At 61.5% G+C, this 17,366-nt stretch overlaps 1 protein-coding gene across 2 annotated transcripts; it reads left to right on the top strand.

Annotated features, from left to right (window-relative positions):
• The first annotated feature begins 527 nt into the window (after window positions 1–527).
• LOC105467368 (TNF alpha induced protein 2) lies at window positions 528–12,911 on the top strand. 2 transcript variants are annotated; one of them, XM_011716918.2, is made up of 12 exons: window positions 528–777; window positions 3,670–4,052; window positions 4,379–5,018; window positions 7,223–7,337; window positions 7,484–7,606; window positions 7,797–7,897; window positions 8,546–8,644; window positions 9,133–9,256; window positions 10,172–10,294; window positions 10,784–10,939; window positions 11,104–11,225; window positions 12,765–12,911. In XM_011716918.2, exons 2-12 carry the CDS (start codon window positions 3,695–3,697, stop codon window positions 12,904–12,906), a joined length of 2,103 nt encoding a protein of 700 aa, XP_011715220.1. In that variant the 5' UTR covers window positions 528–777; window positions 3,670–3,694; the 3' UTR covers window positions 12,907–12,911. The 2 variants fall into 2 exon arrangements, with proteins under 2 accessions (XP_011715220.1, XP_011715221.1); XM_011716919.3 differs by lacking the exon at window positions 528–777 and adding an exon at window positions 1,142–1,835.
• The last annotated feature ends 4,455 nt before the right edge of the window (window positions 12,912–17,366 follow it).

Genomic DNA, 17,366 nt, shown 5'->3' with positions numbered 1-17,366 from the left:
CGAGGCCCTGGAGTCTGGGCTTTGGAACCCTCCCCTTCTGCCTGTTCCAGCAGCCTGTGGGTCCAGCCCTAGCCCTAGAGGAGAAAGGCTCCAGTGGGAGTCCCGTAGGCCTGGCTAGGAACCCCACTCCGCTACTTGAAGCGGTGCGACCCGGGTCAGCCACTTCACCTTTCCGCATTTACGCATTTCAAGCAAGGCTTGACGACGGGAGGGGCTCCAGGTCCTGTGCACAGCCGCGCGGCCAGCACTCTGGCCAGCCGTGTAGCCCCCTTCCCCTTAGGGGGCCTCCTCCGGGAAGCCCCCGTGCCCTGTCTCCTTGTGGCCGCGGTGATACCGGAACACTTTAGAGGGGCGGCTGGGGGAGTTGGAGTGGGAGTGGCGCTCCCGCAGCTGGAGCCAGTCTGTGACGCAGGAACGCGGCCAAGCGCGCCCCTTCCAGGCGGCCTATCAGGAGCCGTCGTCCGACAATGGCCCCGCGCCTGACAGCCCCGTCCTTCGGACTCCCGAACTCCACATACCATGCGACGTGCGGCCAGCCCCCCGCCCCTGCCCGGCTGCTGGGAGGAAGTGACCGCGCCCCGCATCCCCCGCTGGGCAGGCCGGGCGCGCCCGGCCCCCGGGACGCAGAGACAGAGCCGGGCCGCACTGGGCCTTGGCCTCCGCCCGCGGGTTTTCCGCGGTTGCGGGGGGCGGGGCAGGCGGGGCGGGGCACAGTCTGCGACTATTTCAGGCCTTGCGGAACTGGGGCCAGGACAGCGGCGGCCCGGCCAGGACACGGTAAGTGACCTCCGCCTCCACGCGTCCATTCCCCGCCGCTCCGCGCGGCTCCTCGCCCGCCCTGACCCCATGCCCCGCCGGATTCCCCTAGGGAACAGCCTGTCGCGGCGGCGGGGACAGGACCGGACTGGACGCTCCCACGGACCCTGGCCTGGGGCAGCCCCGCTGCCAGGGAAACTGAGGCCCTGGCGCCCAACGTCCGCGCGTCCGGGCGCACAGGCGCCAGGGCTGGCGCTCGCGGCGGAGGGCCGGGTCCTGCCAGAGGCAGGGAGGGCGGGGCTGGGGCAGTCACAGGGATCTCCCCTCCATTAGCAGCAGGAAGGCCCCAGGTCCGGCGATACTCTCCGACCGGGCGACACAGGCCAAGTCACCTCCTCGCCTGTGCCCGGGTGTCCTGATCGGGGGATGGGTCCGCCTTCCACATCCTGCCCAGGACTGAAGGAGCCGGGCCCAGCGAGCTCCCGGGAGGCGCGTGGACATCAGGCGTGTGGCGGGGAAGGCGAGCCAGACCAGTGGGCCTGAGCAGAGGCAGGGCGGCGGGAGGCTGGGAGGCGCTGTTGAGCCACAGGCTGTGACCACACTACGAGCCTCGGAGCAGGGCCCTTCCTGCCTCAGTGGGCCCAACCAGCGGCAAGGCTTAAAGGAATGCCCCTCCTCCCCTTCCCTCCTGGCTGCACCCACTCGCTGCCGCCTGCAGGACAGACTCAGGGCACAGGAGACTCACCCCCACTGAGGCCCAGATAGGCGCCCAGCCCTTGGCCGGGCGGTTTAGCCACATCCCCTCAGCAGCACTGTGAGGTGGGGGTCCTCATCCCCATTTCAAAGACGGGGAAACTGAGGCTTGTGAAGGAAGGAGGTGTGCAGTGCACGCACTAGTGAGAGGTGTGCTGAGCCTGCACCGAAACCGTTTCTTTCCAAGGCACCAGCTGCCTCGGAGAGCGGAGACCTGGGATGAGGCTCAGAGGGCTGCAGCAGGACCTTCAGGTGCTCTGGGTTTTGTGTCACAGAGGGGAGAAGGTGGCGATGCTATGAGTGTCCTGCGGGAGCTGCGCCTGGAGGTGGGACAGAGTCTAGTACATGTGGAGTGGGACAGAGCCTAGTACATGTACGGTGGGACAGGGAAGGCTGAGGTGAGGCTGGCAGGGAGCATTGCTGGTAAGGGCCACCCTCCCCCACTCCAGGCGAATGGCAGAGGTGGGGCCTGGGCACCCAGGGTGGGGCTGAGCGGCCCTGCCAGACAGACTAGCTCCTGCAGGTGCTTGGCATGCACCTGAGAGGGGCTGGGAAGCGAGGTTGGGGCACTGGGTGGGGAGCAGAGGTGCCCCATGGCCTTGCCCCTGAGGCTCCCTGGAGCATGCCCCTCTTGGTCCTGGAGTGGAATGCGCAACCCAAATGGCATCAGGGAGGCCAGTGCCATCCAGGAGTGTGGGACTTTGCCCAGGGCATTGGGTGAGCATGGCAGGAGCTGGGGGTGGGAGGAGCCTGGGCTTCCTGTCCCTCAGGCGGCTCTGGCCAAGCCCCTCCAGGATGGGGACAGGGTAGTGGGGCTGGTGGAGGCAGCAGGGCCATGGGAAGAGTCTGATGGACCCAATCTGAGCCCCCATGGCTGCTGTGGTTGGGGCAAACACCTCCTACTCAGCCTCAGTTTCTCCTTCTGGATGGTGGGTCATCCTGCCTGCCTTGCCGGGCTGTTTCAGGGGTCACTTGAAGTTACCGTGATACATGAGACAAGGCTGCATGCATTTCATTTTGGGGTGGGTCAGACAGGTGGCGTCATGGTTACAGGTCACCCCAGTTCTCGGGGAGGCCCAGCCCCTGCCTGCTTCCCCCTTTCCGGTCAGTCATGGTCTTCTCCAGTGGACTTGGTCTTGCTTTGACAATGGTCAGGTGCTGGGAGGGGACTTGGGGGAGGCTCAGGTCTTGCCTCTCTGGATGTAGCTTGCAGGACAGCTGGGGATGTGGAGGCAGGGAGAGAGCTGGGCTCTGGGACCAGATGACCTGAGTTCCAAACCCAAGCTGTTCGCCATGGGGACAGTTTAAGCCAAAATAACACCCTTCCAGATGAGAGAAAGGAAGAGATGGGATGGGCACCCAGGAAGGCTGCAGAGACTGGAAGCTTTTGTGATGATGCTATCATCCCATATGGGAGCGGGCAGAGGGGGTGGGAGCCAGGAAGCCTGGGTTCTGGACCCTAGTTGCTGTGTGACTTCAGGCAGCCCTGTGACTTGCTGAGCCCCTTGCCCCCAGTGATGTGTGAAAGGCTCTCTGAGGTCCCACCCACTGTGGCTTCTGTAGACCCTAGTCAGGCTCTGCCCGCTTCGTGGCCCAGCTGGAGCAGCTGTGTTTCTGTGACCCCACCGCTGGATCAGAACTGGGCAAGATGGCAGAGGGGCTGGGTCTGGGCAGGGGGAGGCAGGTCTCAGGCCAACTTCTGGTGTTCTAGACCCCGGCATGTCCCTGACCTTTCTGGACCTCTGTTCCGCTCTGTCCAAAGGGACAGAGCACATTCCCCGCCTCTTCCCTAGGGTCCCGTGGGATCCAGGGAGGTGTTCACTCCCTGCTTCCTGCCTAGAGAGTGGGCTGTCAGGGAAGGATTTGCCCAAATAAAGTGAAGGCCCCCCTCTGTGTTGCAGGCTTGGCGTCCCCGGCCTCTTCCCTGCTTCTGGGACTGTAAAGTATTGGAAGGGAAGCTGTGTGTGGTGAGATGCTCATGGCCAAGGAGGGAGTATGGTTGTTGGTGCTCATCTGGGCCAGGAGATGAGCAGAGCCCTGGTGGTCTAATGGGTGAAACAGACTGAGTGCACTCAATGCAGCCAGCACAGCTGTGTGCTCCGGCCTGGGAGCCAGGGCCGGTCCATGGTGACCACTGATGCATTCACCCCCACCCCACAGGAGCCTGCAGGCCTGAGCCAGGGTGATGCTGAAGATGATGACCTTCTTCCAAGGCCTCTCGGGACATCAGCCTGTGCAGGGCACCCTCGACTTCCCCAGAAGCCCCCAAAAGTTGCCGTCCACATCAGAGGCAGAGTCAGAGACCTCCATGTCAGTGGCCTCCTCTGAGGACCTGGTGCCGCCCCTGGAGGCTGGGACAGCCCTATACAGGGAGGAGGAAAAGACAGTGAAGAAGAAGAAGGAGAAGAAGAAGAAGTCCAAAGGCCTGGCCAATGTGTTCTGCGTCTTCACCAAAGGGAAGAAGAAGAAGGGTCAGCTCAGCTCAGCGGAGCCCGAGGGCACAGCCAGGTCCAGGCAGGGGCTGGATGGCCCGCCCCCAACAGGTGCGCTGGGACCCTGGGCTAGTCTGGGGCCTGGACGGGGTTGGCGCTCATCCGCGTGAGTGAGCCACTTGCACAGTGGGCCGGCAAATGGGGTTGGAAGGCGCATCTGTTTCTCTGCTTTCACCTGTGCCCCAATCTGCGGGGCTGGGAGGGGGGAGACCAGGCTTTCAGCCCAGTCCGGGACACCGACATCACCCTTTAGGGTGTTGGCCGCCGGCCCTGTGCGCGTCTAGGGGACGACGGCCCTGCCGGGCGCTGGCCGCCCCCCCCCCCCCGCCGGTGACCGGCGGGCTGGGGCCGGGGCTGACGCGACTTTCCCGGCGCAGTGGAGGAGCTGAAGGCGGCGCTGGAGCGCGGGCAGCTGGAGGCGGCTCTGCCGCTGCTGGCGCTGGAGCGGGAGCTGGCGGCGGCGGCGGCGGCGGGCGGTGCGAGCGAGGAGGAGCTGGTGCGGCGCCAGAGCAAGGTGGAGGCGCTGTACGATCTGCTGCGCGACCAGGTGCTAGGCGTGCTGCGGCGGCCGCTGGAGGTGGCGCCAGAGCGGCTGCGCCAGGCGCTGGCCGTGGTGTCGGAGCAGGAGAGCGAGGACCGCCAGGCGGCGGCGGCGGCGGCAGCGGCGGCAGGGCCGGGGACCTCGGGACTGGCGGTCACGCGCCCGCGGCGCTGGCTGCAGCTGTGGCGTCGAGGTGTGGCAGAGGCGGCCGAGGAGCGCATGGGCCAGCGGCCGACCGCGGGCCCCGAGGTCCCCGAGAACGTCTTTTTGCACTTGGGCCGCACCATGAAAGAGGACCTGGAGGCCGTGGTGGAGCGACTGAAGCCGCTGTTCCCGGCCGAGTTCGGCGTCGTGGCGGCCTACGCCGAGAGCTACCACCAGCACTTCGCGGCCCACCTGGCCGCCGTGGCGCAGTTCGAGCTGTGCGAGCGCGACACCTACATGTTGCTGGTCTGGGTGCAGAACCTCTACCCCAAGTGAGCGGGCTCGGGGCTGGGCCCGGACCAGCAGGGAGGGTGTCCTCTGTAGGAGGGATGTCGAGGTGCCGCTGGCAGCTCTTAGTGAGGCTGGTGCTTACAGAGTTTTGAGTCGGAGAATGCAGGGGTGGGATTTGGACTCCCTGGGGCAGAGCCTGGACAGGCAGAGACTGGGCCTGGACACAGGGATAAGGCTGGGGCTGGGTCAGCTTTGGCAAAATCCTTAATTTCCTGGGCCTCAGTCACATTCTGCTGTTGGGGAAACTGAGGCACAGAAAATGGTAGGGATTTCATTCATTCACGAGCGCCCAGTCTGAGGAGGGGGCAAAGCAATCAATAACCATCCAGAGCCGGAAGGGCTGTGGCAGCAGAGGCCAGGCCCCGTGCAGAGCATGGGCCCAAAGCAGGCCTGGAGAAGTCAGGGAAGCCAGCCTGGAGGAGGTGAAAGCCAGCGGTCCTCTGAGCCGGGGAATCAGGCCAGGAGGCAGGAGGAGGGGTGATAGGGCACGCGGGGAAGAAGGTGAGAGGAGGGTCGGTGCTCCTGAGCATGTCTTCTTCCAGGGCACTCTGGAGCTGAGCAGAGCTTGTCAGAATGTTTGGATTTATTGGGCAGGCTATGCGGGCACCCCCAGGCAGCAGAGTTCAAGGGCCATGTGTCTTGTTAGACCCCCATTGTGTAGGGTTACCCTCTGAGCCCACAGCAGAGCTGGAGCCCCTCAGGTGGGAGGCTGGCTGTGCAGCTGGTACCCCTGCTGAGCACAGCCTCAGGCATCCCCTGACTCCATGGATCCCTGGGCATGCCCATCATTCACATGGTCTGCATAGGGAGCCATGGTCTGTATAGGGAGAGGCTTACTGCAATGTGGAAAGGCCCAGGGCAGGGGAGTCCAGGGGCTGTTATTGTGGGGCTTGGCCACTGCTGGCCCCAGATGCTAGTGTGAAACTTTAGGAAGGAAGCTCAGAGGTGTAGACAGTGTGGGCAGCGTCTGCCGTCTTGGGGGCCTTTGGGGGTCCTATGGGCTCAGTCACTGTTGAAGCGTCAACCTCGGCACAAGGATAGAGAAAGGGTCCAGTGGGGAGGGTGGGAGAGGGGTCAGCAGGGCATAGGGGAACTGGCACAGGGCAGGGGCCGTGGGAGAGATAGCCAAGCCCAGAGCCAGTTCCCGCTTGCTCGTCCTGGCTCACCAGGAAATGCCAGGCACCTGCACCCATGCCTGCCAGTCTTCCTGTCCCAGTGACCTCGGGGTCTGCTGGCCTGGGGTTAGCAACAGGCAACTAAAGCCAAGCTGGGCATGGAGCCCTGGTGAGAGGGTGTCCAGGGGGGCATCGTTGAAGCCTGTGTGCCAGAAATGTGGGGAATGGAGGGACACAGCTGCATCTGGATTGGGTGAGGGGCAGAGAGGTCATTTGTAAGCCTCTAGGCAGACAAAGGCCCCTTAGGAAGTGCCGGGGCTGGGCAGTGCCCTGGGAGCTCTTAGGAAGTGCTGGGGCTGGGCAGTCCCCTGGGAGCTCTTAGGAAGTGCCAGGGCTGGGCAGTCCCCTGGGAGCTCTGGGGCGCTGCAGAGGCGCCAGGAGAATGAGCCGAGATGCATCTGGGGAGCAGTTTGGGGCAGCCCTTCCTGCCCATTCTGGCCTACTCCTGGGATTGGGAGGTGGCCGGGGCTGTCGAGATGCCCAAGACCTGCAGGGCTGGAGCACAGTGGGCTGGGAGTTGGCTGGATTCCAGGGCTGCTGTGACTAGGAGCAGGGTTTTATCTGGGTGACAGGTAGCCTTGGAGCAGGAAGAAGATCAGATCTTAAAGGAGGCTCTGTCTGCTGGGTGGAGCAGGAATTGTTGGAGGTGAGGGAAGGAGCAGAGAGGCCGGGAGGAGGCTGTTGCAGTGAGCCAGCGGGAAGCTGGTGGGAGTCAGCCAGGGCGCCAGAGTGGCGTGAGGCTGACGATTTTGGGGGCTCTTTTGGAGCAGGACCTAATGGGGATGGGTGAGAGGGTCAGAGGAGGCACGATGACTTCAGGGTTTCTGTTCCAAAGCAAACTAAGTAGATGGAGGACCCATCATCTGAAATGGGAACAGGGGTGGGCGTGCGGGAGGGTGTGCTGGGCAGTCTGGGCCTGCCAGAGACCGAGGCTGAGGGCCTGGGCTCTAGCTTGAGGGGTGGTGCTGATTGGGTATACCTGTCCTCATGCCAGCCTCCCCTGCCTGCAGTGACATCATCAATAGCCCCAAGCTGGCGGGTGAGCTGCAGGGTGTGGGGCTCGGGAGCCTCCTGCCCCCCAGACAGATCCGGCTGCTGGAGGCCACATTCCTGTCCAACGAGGCGGTGAGTCTCCACCTGGGCCAGGGAGAGGCAGGGAGGTGGCGCAGGAGAGGCTCAGAGACAGGCAGGACGTGGGCAGGGAGCTTGACGGGTCTTCCAGGTGAGCGAGGTGATGGATAGTGCCCCAGTGACCTGCCCTCCTCCCCCAGGCCAATGTGAGGGAGCTGATGGACCGAGCTCTGGACCTAGAGGCACAGCACTGGGCTGAGGATGTGCCTCCCCAGAGACTGGACGGCCACTGCCACAGCGAGCTGGCCATCGACATCATCCAGGTACTGCGATCTGCCCCAGGGCACATGTACCGCCCGTGCACGTGCACGGGAAGCGCCATGCACATTCCGTCCCGTGTGCATACCCATGCCCACCTCGGGGCACCCCCTCTGTTCCAGCCTGTTTCCTCCCTATCCCCTGCCCCCTTGTCCAGGCAAGCCCCTGCTCAGCTCACCCAACACCACCCCACAGATCATCTCCCAGGCCCAGGCCAAGGCTGAGAGCATCACGCTGGACTTGGGCTCACAGATAAAGCAGGTGCTGCTGGTGGAGCTGCCTGCATTCCTGAGGAGGTGGGTGTGTGCCCAGGATGGGGTCCCTGTAGCCACCTCTCTCAGAGCCATGGCCCCTCCCTAGTGCCTCAGGTGGGGAGCTGAGCTGGCTCCCCGCCCTCCACCCCCATCCCTGTCATTCTGAGCCAGGAGTTGTTTCCCACTCAGCCAGGGCACTGAGATCCTCAGGTGGTCTGACCTCCACCAGGATTCAGTGTGGGAACCTCCTGCGCCCACCCCATCAGCAAAGCTCTCAGCAGAGCAGCCTCTAGCTTCCAAGAAGATGCCTCGAGAGGGACTGAGACCCCGCCACCCCTTCACACAACAGTCCCAGTCTCCACCGCTCGAATTTTACCTGCTCTCTCCCTCTCAACCTCTGAGTGCTTCTCCAGCCAACCACACCCTCACTCGTACCTGGTCTGCCAGTTCTAGAGAGGGCCTGGGAGAAGGGCTGGGGGCAGCAGAGATGGGCTGGTACCCTCTTCAGGAGCCCTGGCCTTAGCTTGTGAAGCCAGTTCCATGATGCCCAGGGACTAGTGGCCCCTCCCTGGGCTATGGGCAGCCAGACAGAAAAGTGAACCCCGGGAGCTGGCCTGGAGGGCGGGGAGGCTGCTGCTGCCGTCCCAGCGTTTGGGCTGGTCCTGAATGTGCCCCTTCTGGTTTCACCAGCTACCAGCGCGCCTTTAGTGAATTTCTGGAGAGAGGCAAGCAGCTGAGGAATTACAGGGCCAATGTCATTGCCAATATCAACAACTGCCTGTCCTTCCGGTGAGAGTGTTGGGAGGGGCTTGCGGGAGTGGGAGTCACTCGGCAGGCAGGAGAGGGGAGCTGGGAGGTGGAGGGAGGAGGAGCTGCTGAGGTCAAGAAGTGGAATTCAAACCAGCAACATGTGTGAGGACGCCAGGGCCTGCAGCACCAGCAGCAAACATTTCCCAGGTGCTGGCTGGGGCAAGCACACGGGCAGATGTTTCAGCCATTATTTTATCCTTAAAGCAACCCTGTGAAGTAGGTGTAGTGATCTGTCTATTGGGCAGATGGGCAAATCACTGGAGGAGACTAACTTGCCCTCGGTTACAAGGGGATGTGGTGGAGGAGTGTCCTGAGGGTGTGGAGAACATGGATGGGAGGACTTGATCCCACAGAGAATGGGGAGCCATTGAGGGTTCTAGAGTGAAGAGAGGGGGCTGCCTGGCTCCCTGGGTACGGAGCTATAGGCTGAGCAGGGCTGGGGTGACCTCTCTGCCTCCACCTTCCAGGATGTCCATGGAGCAGAAGTGGCAGGTACCCCAAGACACCCTGAGCCTCCTGCTGGGCCCCCTGGGTGAGCTCAAGAGCCACGGCTTTGACACCCTGCTCCAGAACCTGCGTGAGGACCTGAAGGTAGTGGGAACCTCTTGCCCTCAGGAACCCAGTGTTGGGGGGCCCAGGGAGGGACTGGGAAGTGCCCCTGGGGAGGAGTGGCAGAGGCAAAGATGTGGATATGACGCGCTCCAGGCCTGTGAACGGCACTGCGAGCCAGCTCTGGTGCAGCGGTAATGCCCGGTTGGGGACCCTGGCAGGCTCTGAACTCAGCCCATCATGCCCTGGGGCTTGGCCTGAGAGGGGCCACCTGGGGCTGGGAGGGCCTGGAAAAGTTTCACTGCCCTTCCCCAATTCAGACCCAGCCCAGTCCCAAGCCTGCAGACATTTTTCCTCCAATCCCCGCAGCCCCTCCTGTCTACCCCTTCCCTGCTCCTGACTCCCAGCGACTGAGGCTCAGGGTCATCAGCAGCCAGGGTCACATCTGTTGTGGGCCAAGAAATCCACAGAAAATGCTGTGAAAACAAGCATATTCTTTAGCAGGGTGTAAAGTGGGGGTCTCTTGAAAGGAAGGGGAGAGGTTCTCTGCCTGGTGTTAGGGGCTAGCGGCCATGAGTGGCCTGAGTGTGGTGGAAGCCCGAGCAGTGACCCCAGATCCCTTGGCACTGATCTCCCAGGCCCAGCCAAGCACAAGGTCTTGTTTATGAAGGAATTTATTTATTTAAGAGGCAGTGGACTTGGCCTCCGGGCCGGCAGATAGGCTCTCCTGGCTCCTGAGCCGCAGCTGGGTGACCTTGGAGAAGGGTGCACAGAGCCGGCTCCCACTTCCTGTCTGTGAGCAGGGATGTGAGGTTGGCCCGGGTTCCCTGGGAGTCCTTGAGCACCCCCCCTGCTCCGCCAGGCACAGGTGTTGGTGTGTGTCTGTGTCTGCGTGTCTGCGGCTGGCAGCCCTTCCTCTCCAGGGCGTGACCAGACATCCTGCCCCTCCTGTCTCAGCCGCTGTTCAAGAGGTTCACGCACACCCGCTGGGCGGCCCCCATGGAGACGCTGGAAAAAATCATCACCACCGTGGACGTCAGGCTGCCTGAGTTCTCAGAACTGCAGGACTGTTTCCGGGAGGTGAGGCGGCTCTGGGCTGGTGGCTGGGCCTCAGGGAATGGGGGCAGGCCGAACATGCACACTAGCATGTCTGTGTACACTCACTCACATGTGCTCACACACGTGAACACGTGTGTTTGAACACGCACATGTGAATGCACAAGCATATGAACACACACGTGAATGCACGAGCATGTGAACACACACGCACATGTGAACACACACGCACGTGAACACGCACATGCGAACACACACATGTGAACACAAGAGCATGTGAACACATATTGAACACACGGGCACATGTGAACACTCACATTTGAATGCACGAGCATGCGAACACACATGTGAACACACACATGTGAACACACACATGTGGATGCATGAGCACGTGTGCAGTCTTTTGCTCTGGCATCTGCCTCTCCCTGGAGTCCTGGCTACAAGGCTTCAAGGGAGGTGGTGAGCTCCCCATCAGCAGACAGCTCACACGCCTCTGGCTGCTTGCCCTCCCAGGAGCTCGTGGAGGCCGTGCACCTGCACCTGGTGAAGGAGTACATCATCCAGCTCAGCAAGCGGCGCCTCGTCCTCAAGACCGCTGAGCAGCAGCAGCAGCTGGCTGGGCACATCCTGGCCAATGCTGACACCATCCAGCACTTCTGCACCCAGCACGTAAGCCCCTGTCCACCTCTCCCAAGCTCCTCTGAAATGGCTGCCTCTTCTCCCCTAGCCCTTTCAGGGTCGGAGATAGGCCATTGGTGCCTCTCCAAGCCCAAGGAGTTGCTGACCCGAGCCTCTGGAGCCCTGGGTCCCTCCAACCACACCTACTCCTGCAGGGCTCCCCGGCGACCTGGCTGCAGCCTGCTCTCCCCACGCTGGCAGAGATCATTCGCCTGCAGGACCCCAGTGCCATCAAGATTGAGGTGGCCACTTACGCCACCTGCTACCCTGACTTCAGGTGAGAGCATGGGGCACCTCAGGACCCCTGTCACATCACTGCGGCCAGGGCCTCACAGGGCTGGCTTTGGAAACCCAGATCCTGGCAGCTGCCCACGTGCCAGTCACTGTGTGAACCTCACCAGGGCCTCACTCTTGTGGCCTTCACCACAGCACTACGAGGCCAATCCTTTTTCCATTGCCATTTCACAGAGGAGGCCCGGAGAGCTCCCAGGATGCCTCCAAGGTGACATGGCTAGTTAGTGTCTGGCCATGCAGCCATGGCCCACACTCTTAGCTTTGCCTGACGCTGCCTCTCAGAGGAGACTGAGACCAGAGAGGCCAGGTTCACCCAGTCTGGGGGGCCTCTGGGGCCTGGGCCCATGCGCTGGGACCAGGGCTCATATTGGGGAGTGGAGGCTTAGCCCCTGGCTGCCTGAGGCTCTGGTGGGCCAGGGACATTGTTTCTTTCTGGCTGGGTCCTCTGACATGTTAGGTAAGTTTGAGTGGCTTTTGACGGGGTTGACCCCAGCTTAGCCAAGTCCAGCCCCTGTCTGATCCATTCCACCCATCCATTCATTCACCCACCATACAAGCACCCATTTACTCACCCACCCGTTCCTTCACCCATCTGGGTATCTGTCTATCTTCTCACCCATCCATCACCTGTCTACCCATCCACCCACCCACCCACCCATCTATCCATCCATCTATTCATCCACCTACCCATATAAGCACCCATCCACCCATCTACTCATCCATCCATCCCGCCACGCATTTAGCTATCCATCCACTCAACCACCCATCCACCCACCCACCCACCCATCTATCCATCCATCTATTCATCCACCTACCCATATAAGCATCCATCCACCCATCTACTCATCCATCCATCCCTCCACGCATTTAGCTATCCATCCACTCAACCACCCACCCACCCACCCATCCACCCATGCATCTACTCCATGTGCCCATCCCTCCACCCATCTAGCTCTCATCCATCTGCTTATCCACCCACCATCCATCTACCTATGCCACCAACAATTATAGAGAAGTCAGCTAGGTGTCAGCCTCTGTTCTAGTTACCAGGATGCAATGAAGTAACAAGAGAAGCCAGGTCTCAATCCTTCCTTAAGTAGCTCACATTCTGTCGAAGGCCAGCAATAATAATGACATAATCAGGCAAAGAAAAGACAATTACAAGTTGTAAATAGGGTTTAACCAAGGTTCTGAATAATAGGAGGTGCTGACTTTAGAGAGACGAAACCCTCTTGGGGGTGGACATCTTAGCGGAGACCTAAGGGGTGGGAAGAGGTGGTCGTCTCAGGGCCTGGGAAGAGCATTGCAGGGGGAGCAGCCCGTGCAGAGGCCTGACACAGGCTGGGGCATGGCTGCTCTTGGAACCATCAGGTGGAGTGCATGGGCGAGGCAGAGTGAAGTGCAGCCCCCTCGTGGGCTAGGCGTTGGCTGCGGGGCCCTGTGGCACTGGCCAGGAGTGCAGGGAGCTGGTGAACAGGGCTGTGGGTGACAGGCTGGGCTGACGGGATGCTCTCTTTGCCAGCAAAGGCCACCTGAGCGCCATCCTGGCCATCAAGGGGAACCTATCCAACAGTGAGGCCAAGAGCATCCGGAGCATCTTGGATGTCAGCACAGGGGCGCAGGAGCCCTCCAGGTCCCTATTTTCCCTTATAAAGGTTGGTTAGCTTTTTCTGTGGCCTGACCTGCTTGTGAGTGCCCAGCACACCCCACTGGGAGCTGTTAAGAGCAGCACTGGCTCTCGGCTCCTCCCGGGTCTCCTGTGCTCTGATGCTGCTTCTGCCTAGCCCTGGCGGAGGTGCAGACCCTGTCAGCTGGAACTGGACAGACCTTGGTTTGTTTACATGTCCGATGGGGGCAGGAGCTCCCATTACGGGCAGCCAACCAGGTAACACCAAGGACTCTTTGTAAACAATAGCTGATCGTGTACACGCAAGCAAAGAACCAGGAGGGAGAGTGTGCCAGGCTCAGGAATCCCCGGCCACCTCTGTCCAGGGCCCCTCCACCATCAGCCTCATGACTGTCCTCCTGGCGGGTGGGGACGAGGGCCCTCTCCGGCTCCCCGGAGACAGGGGCCGAGCCTCACCCGTCTGCCCTCTGCAGCCCAGGCCGCCGTGAGCTGGGTTCAGCAAGGCTGGAATGGAAGACAGAACTGGAAGAGAACAAAGGAAAAGATGAACTCTTACCTGGCAGGGGCCTGTGGGGTCCTGTGTTGTGGCCACTGCCAGCATTAGATGTCATGTCCAGATGGCCCCACGGCCCCTACTGGCTGACCCTGCAATGGGGCCCTGAGCCCTCCCTCTTCATCCCCCAAGGCCTCAACCAGAGGGTGGTCCCCCAAGACCTTGGTGTCCACTACAGAAGGGCCCAGGACCTCCTGGGTCATCTCAGGCTCCCGCTTCCCAGAGGCAAGGACAGGCCCTGGGGGTATCTCTGTCGGCCCTGCTACCCAGAAGTCTGGCTGAGGTCTGGGCAGGGGCAGGACAAGCTTGACCTCTCACCTCTGACCCTTTGGCCTCTGTATTTATTTCCTATTGCCGTGACAGGTTTCCACAAACTTTGTGGATCAAAACTTGGTCTTCCAGTTCTGCGGGTCAGAAGGCTGACCCGGGTCTAAAATCTGGGTGTCGGCAGGCCTGCGCTCCTGGAGGCTCTAGGGGAGAATTGATTTCTGGCCTTTTCATTTTTCGAGGCTATCCATACTTCTTGACTTCAGGCTCCTTCATCTTCAGAGCCAGCTGTGGGTAGTTGAATCTTTTTCCCATCACCTCATTGAGGCCTCCCCTCTCCTGCCTCCCTCTACCACTTTTTTTTTTTTTTTTGAGACAGGGTCTTGCTGTGTTGCCCAGGCTGGAGTGCAGTGGCCTGGTCATGGCATCAAGGCTCACTGTAGCCTGGACCTCTGAGTTCAAGTGATCCTCTTGTCTCAATCCCCTGAGACAATCCCCCACGCCCAGCTACATACTTTCTGTGGATACAGGATCTTATTCCGTTGCCTAGGATTGTCTGGAACTCCTGGGCTCAAGCCATCCTGTAGCCTTAACCTCCTAAAGTGCTGGGATCATAGGCAGGAGCCACTGCACCCGGCCTGCTCTGCCGCTTTTAAGGACGCTTGTGATCGCGTTGCGCCTACCCAGAGAACCCAGGTCATCTTTCTATTTTAAGGTTAGCTGATTAGCCACCTTAGTTCCATCTGCAACTTTAATTCCCACTGGCTGTGTAACCTAACATGGTCACGGGCTCTGGGGACTGTCACATGGACATCTTTGGGAGGCTGTTCCTCTGCCCACCGGAGCCTCCGTTCATCCCCTGCCCTGCAGAGCACCTGGCTGTACCCCAGGAAAATGTGAGCTCGTTTTCCTGCTCGGCCTGTGCTACCCCTAAGGCCCTGCTCCTCCCTGGGCCTGAAAGTTCCTTCTCAGCCCGACAGGGGGCCCTTCAGACTCAGGCTTGACTCAGCCCTGCTGATGCCTCTGCAGGGCTGAGGCTGGGTTTCCGTTGGGCTCTCTTGGCTCCGTCCCCTTTCCCCAGGTACTGCCTTACAAAGCTGTGGCCAGAAACTGGCCCGTATAGATGATGCCCAAGGTCTTTGTACATTTGTAGGAGTTCGTGTGTTTGATATTGTTAATATAATAATTATTTTTTATAGTACTGCTTTTGTATGTATGTTAAATAGGGTCCAGGTTTTTATAGCTTGATATAAAACAGAATTCAGAAGTGACTGTGGAGTGGTTTATTTTGGGAGCTGAACAATGATGGGCGGCCTTAGCAGCTTCGCGAGCCTCTTGTGGTCTGGGCAAACCCTGTCTACCTAGGCTGTGTGTCAATCCCCAGCCTGTCCCGGCCCCCAGAGCAGCTCCTGTGGTCCAGGCTGTGTGTCATTCCCCAGCCTGTCCCGGCCCCCAGAGCAGCTCCTGTGGTCCAGGCTGTGTGTCAATCCTCAGCCTGTCCTGGCCCCCAGAGCAGCTCCTGTGGTCCAGGCAGGAGAGGGCCCGCCAGCCCTCACTGTGAGCAGGAGCTTTGGAAGTGTCTGCCTGTAGGGCATGGCCAGTCACTTCGCCCTTCTGTGCCTCAGTTTCCTCATTTGTAAAAAGGGGACCATGACCCTTTGGAGTTTCCTTCACCATCCTTTACTGAGGAAGAGGGTGGGGTGGACATGGGGCAGCCATTTCAACCCCATGCAAGGGACACAGTGGGACCTGACTCTCATGATTCTGGCATTGACCTGGAAGCTACGGCTGGACACAGGAGTTCTGGTTTGTGTTCAGAGACGGCCGCAGCTGCCAGGGAAGGGTGGGCCTCTCTGCTGCCACCCTGGCCCGGAATCTGGGAAGGAGCAGAGTCCCTGGAAGGAAAGAAGGGCACCTTGATAAAGGTTGCACAGAGGCTGGGGAGGGCCCCGAGGGGAGCCCTGTGGGCCTGAAGAAGGGTGTGGGCTTCGGAAGGGCCTGGGACAGCAGGGAGCTAGGGTGGGAAGGGGAGGCCCTTTCCCGTGAGTTCCATTCTTGGGGCCAAAGCGGATGGCATGAGGCCACGGTACAGTGAGAGAAAAGGAGGGAGAGGAGGGTCAGGGCCAGTGCGGTTTGGCGCAGAGACCCTCTGCCCAGCTCCTGGACCAGCCGGTCCCTGTGACTGCGAGGTCCTGGCCTTGCTGAGCCACGTGGGGAGCGTGGGCCTTGGGCGGGCGAGTTCCTGCTCCTCTCCTTGGAGCACAGGGTCGGAGGAAGTGGGGGCAGTGCCACCCTCCCCTGCATGGGCCCCCGACCCTGGGCGAGCGTGGGGAGAGACGGGGCCTGAGCCCCAGGGGAAGCTGTCAGCGGGCCCTGGCACACATTCTCCCACGGGGGCGGGCTTAGGTCCCAAAGCGACCCTCAGCCTCGCGGCGGCCAGGGCGGGCCGAGTCGTCGGAGCGCGGCGAGACCTGGGGCCAGGTGGGCGCCCCGGGCTGCGCCCACCCCTGGCAGAGGAGCGGGTTCAGGGCGTGAGGCCCCCGGCGAGGAGGAAGAGGGTGCGGGCGGCGCCCTGGAGGTTCCTGCTGTTCCTGCTTTTCCGGGCGGGGGCCCGCCGGGTCACTGTCCCGCCAGCGCTTGGATCTGCACCAGTAACTTCTCCAGGAAAATCCTCCGGAGAGGAGGATCTGTCCGGCGGCGAGGAGCGAGTCCCCCAACGCGGGGACAGGGCGGCCGGAGCGGGGCCTGGGCCAGCGCCTGCTGCCTTTGTGCAAGGACGGACCCCGGGCCGCCCAGGTTCCTGTGAGCAGGGGTTGAGCCGGGAGGACGCAGCCCCAGCGGATCACCGGGCGCCCCTGGCCTCCAGCGGTGGGAAGCAGCCGGCCAGAGCCGGCTCCGGGACTGACGCTCCCTGCAGGAGCCAGGAGCAAGCAAACAAGCAGCTTGGGTGCAGGCGCGGGGGACGGGCCCGGGGTGCCTGCGGGTGAAGGGGCGGCTCGAAGGGTCAGTAGCTGGAGGCCCGGTCTTGAGGAGGTGCCTGGAGCAGACCCGGGCTGGGCGCTGCAGGGGAGGGAGGAGCTTGCGGAGGCCGGCGGGCGGGAACCGGGAGGAATTCCAGGTTTTAGGCAAAGAAAGACGGCAGGGCTGGGGAAATGGGATCGTGGACGGGAGACCCCGCAGGAGGAAGGAGGGGGCTGGTAAGCGGGCTCCTTCCAGCTATGGAGGGGGGTTGGAAGGGGCTGCAGACGTGATTTTCAACTCATGGGATTTATGGCTTGGAAAGACCCCTCTGCCCTTCAGGGGCGCTGGGCTCCCTAGGGGAGAGATGAGGGCGGCAGCAAGGGCCCCACTGTACAGTGAGACGGGGCGAGCTCTCGGTGGCTGAAGGAAAGAGCAGCCCGAGGGAGCCAGGCTGCGGTGGGGCTGCTTCCAGGAACAGGGAGGGCCTGGGAGGGGAGAAAGGGCTGAGGAGGCGCTTAGTCAAGTTAAGGGGGAGAGGTCTGTCCGCACTCGCAGCTGTGCGAGTTGTCACCAAGCTGTTGTTCCCAAAGTATTCTTTTTTATTTTTATTTGTTCCTTCTTTTCACAGGTGTTGACCCGAAGTATTTTCTGTCACGCCTGGCCACTCTGCCCTGGACCCTCAATCCCGCCGAATAGGACACATCTCCAGAACCCCA

This window comes from Macaca nemestrina, chromosome 7 (assembly GCF_043159975.1).
Source record: "Macaca nemestrina isolate mMacNem1 chromosome 7, mMacNem.hap1, whole genome shotgun sequence".
Taxonomy (NCBI): domain Eukaryota; kingdom Metazoa; phylum Chordata; class Mammalia; order Primates; family Cercopithecidae; genus Macaca; species Macaca nemestrina.
The sequence above is the reverse complement of the archived record's forward strand: the minus strand, read 5'-3'. Positions and strand labels throughout refer to the sequence as shown.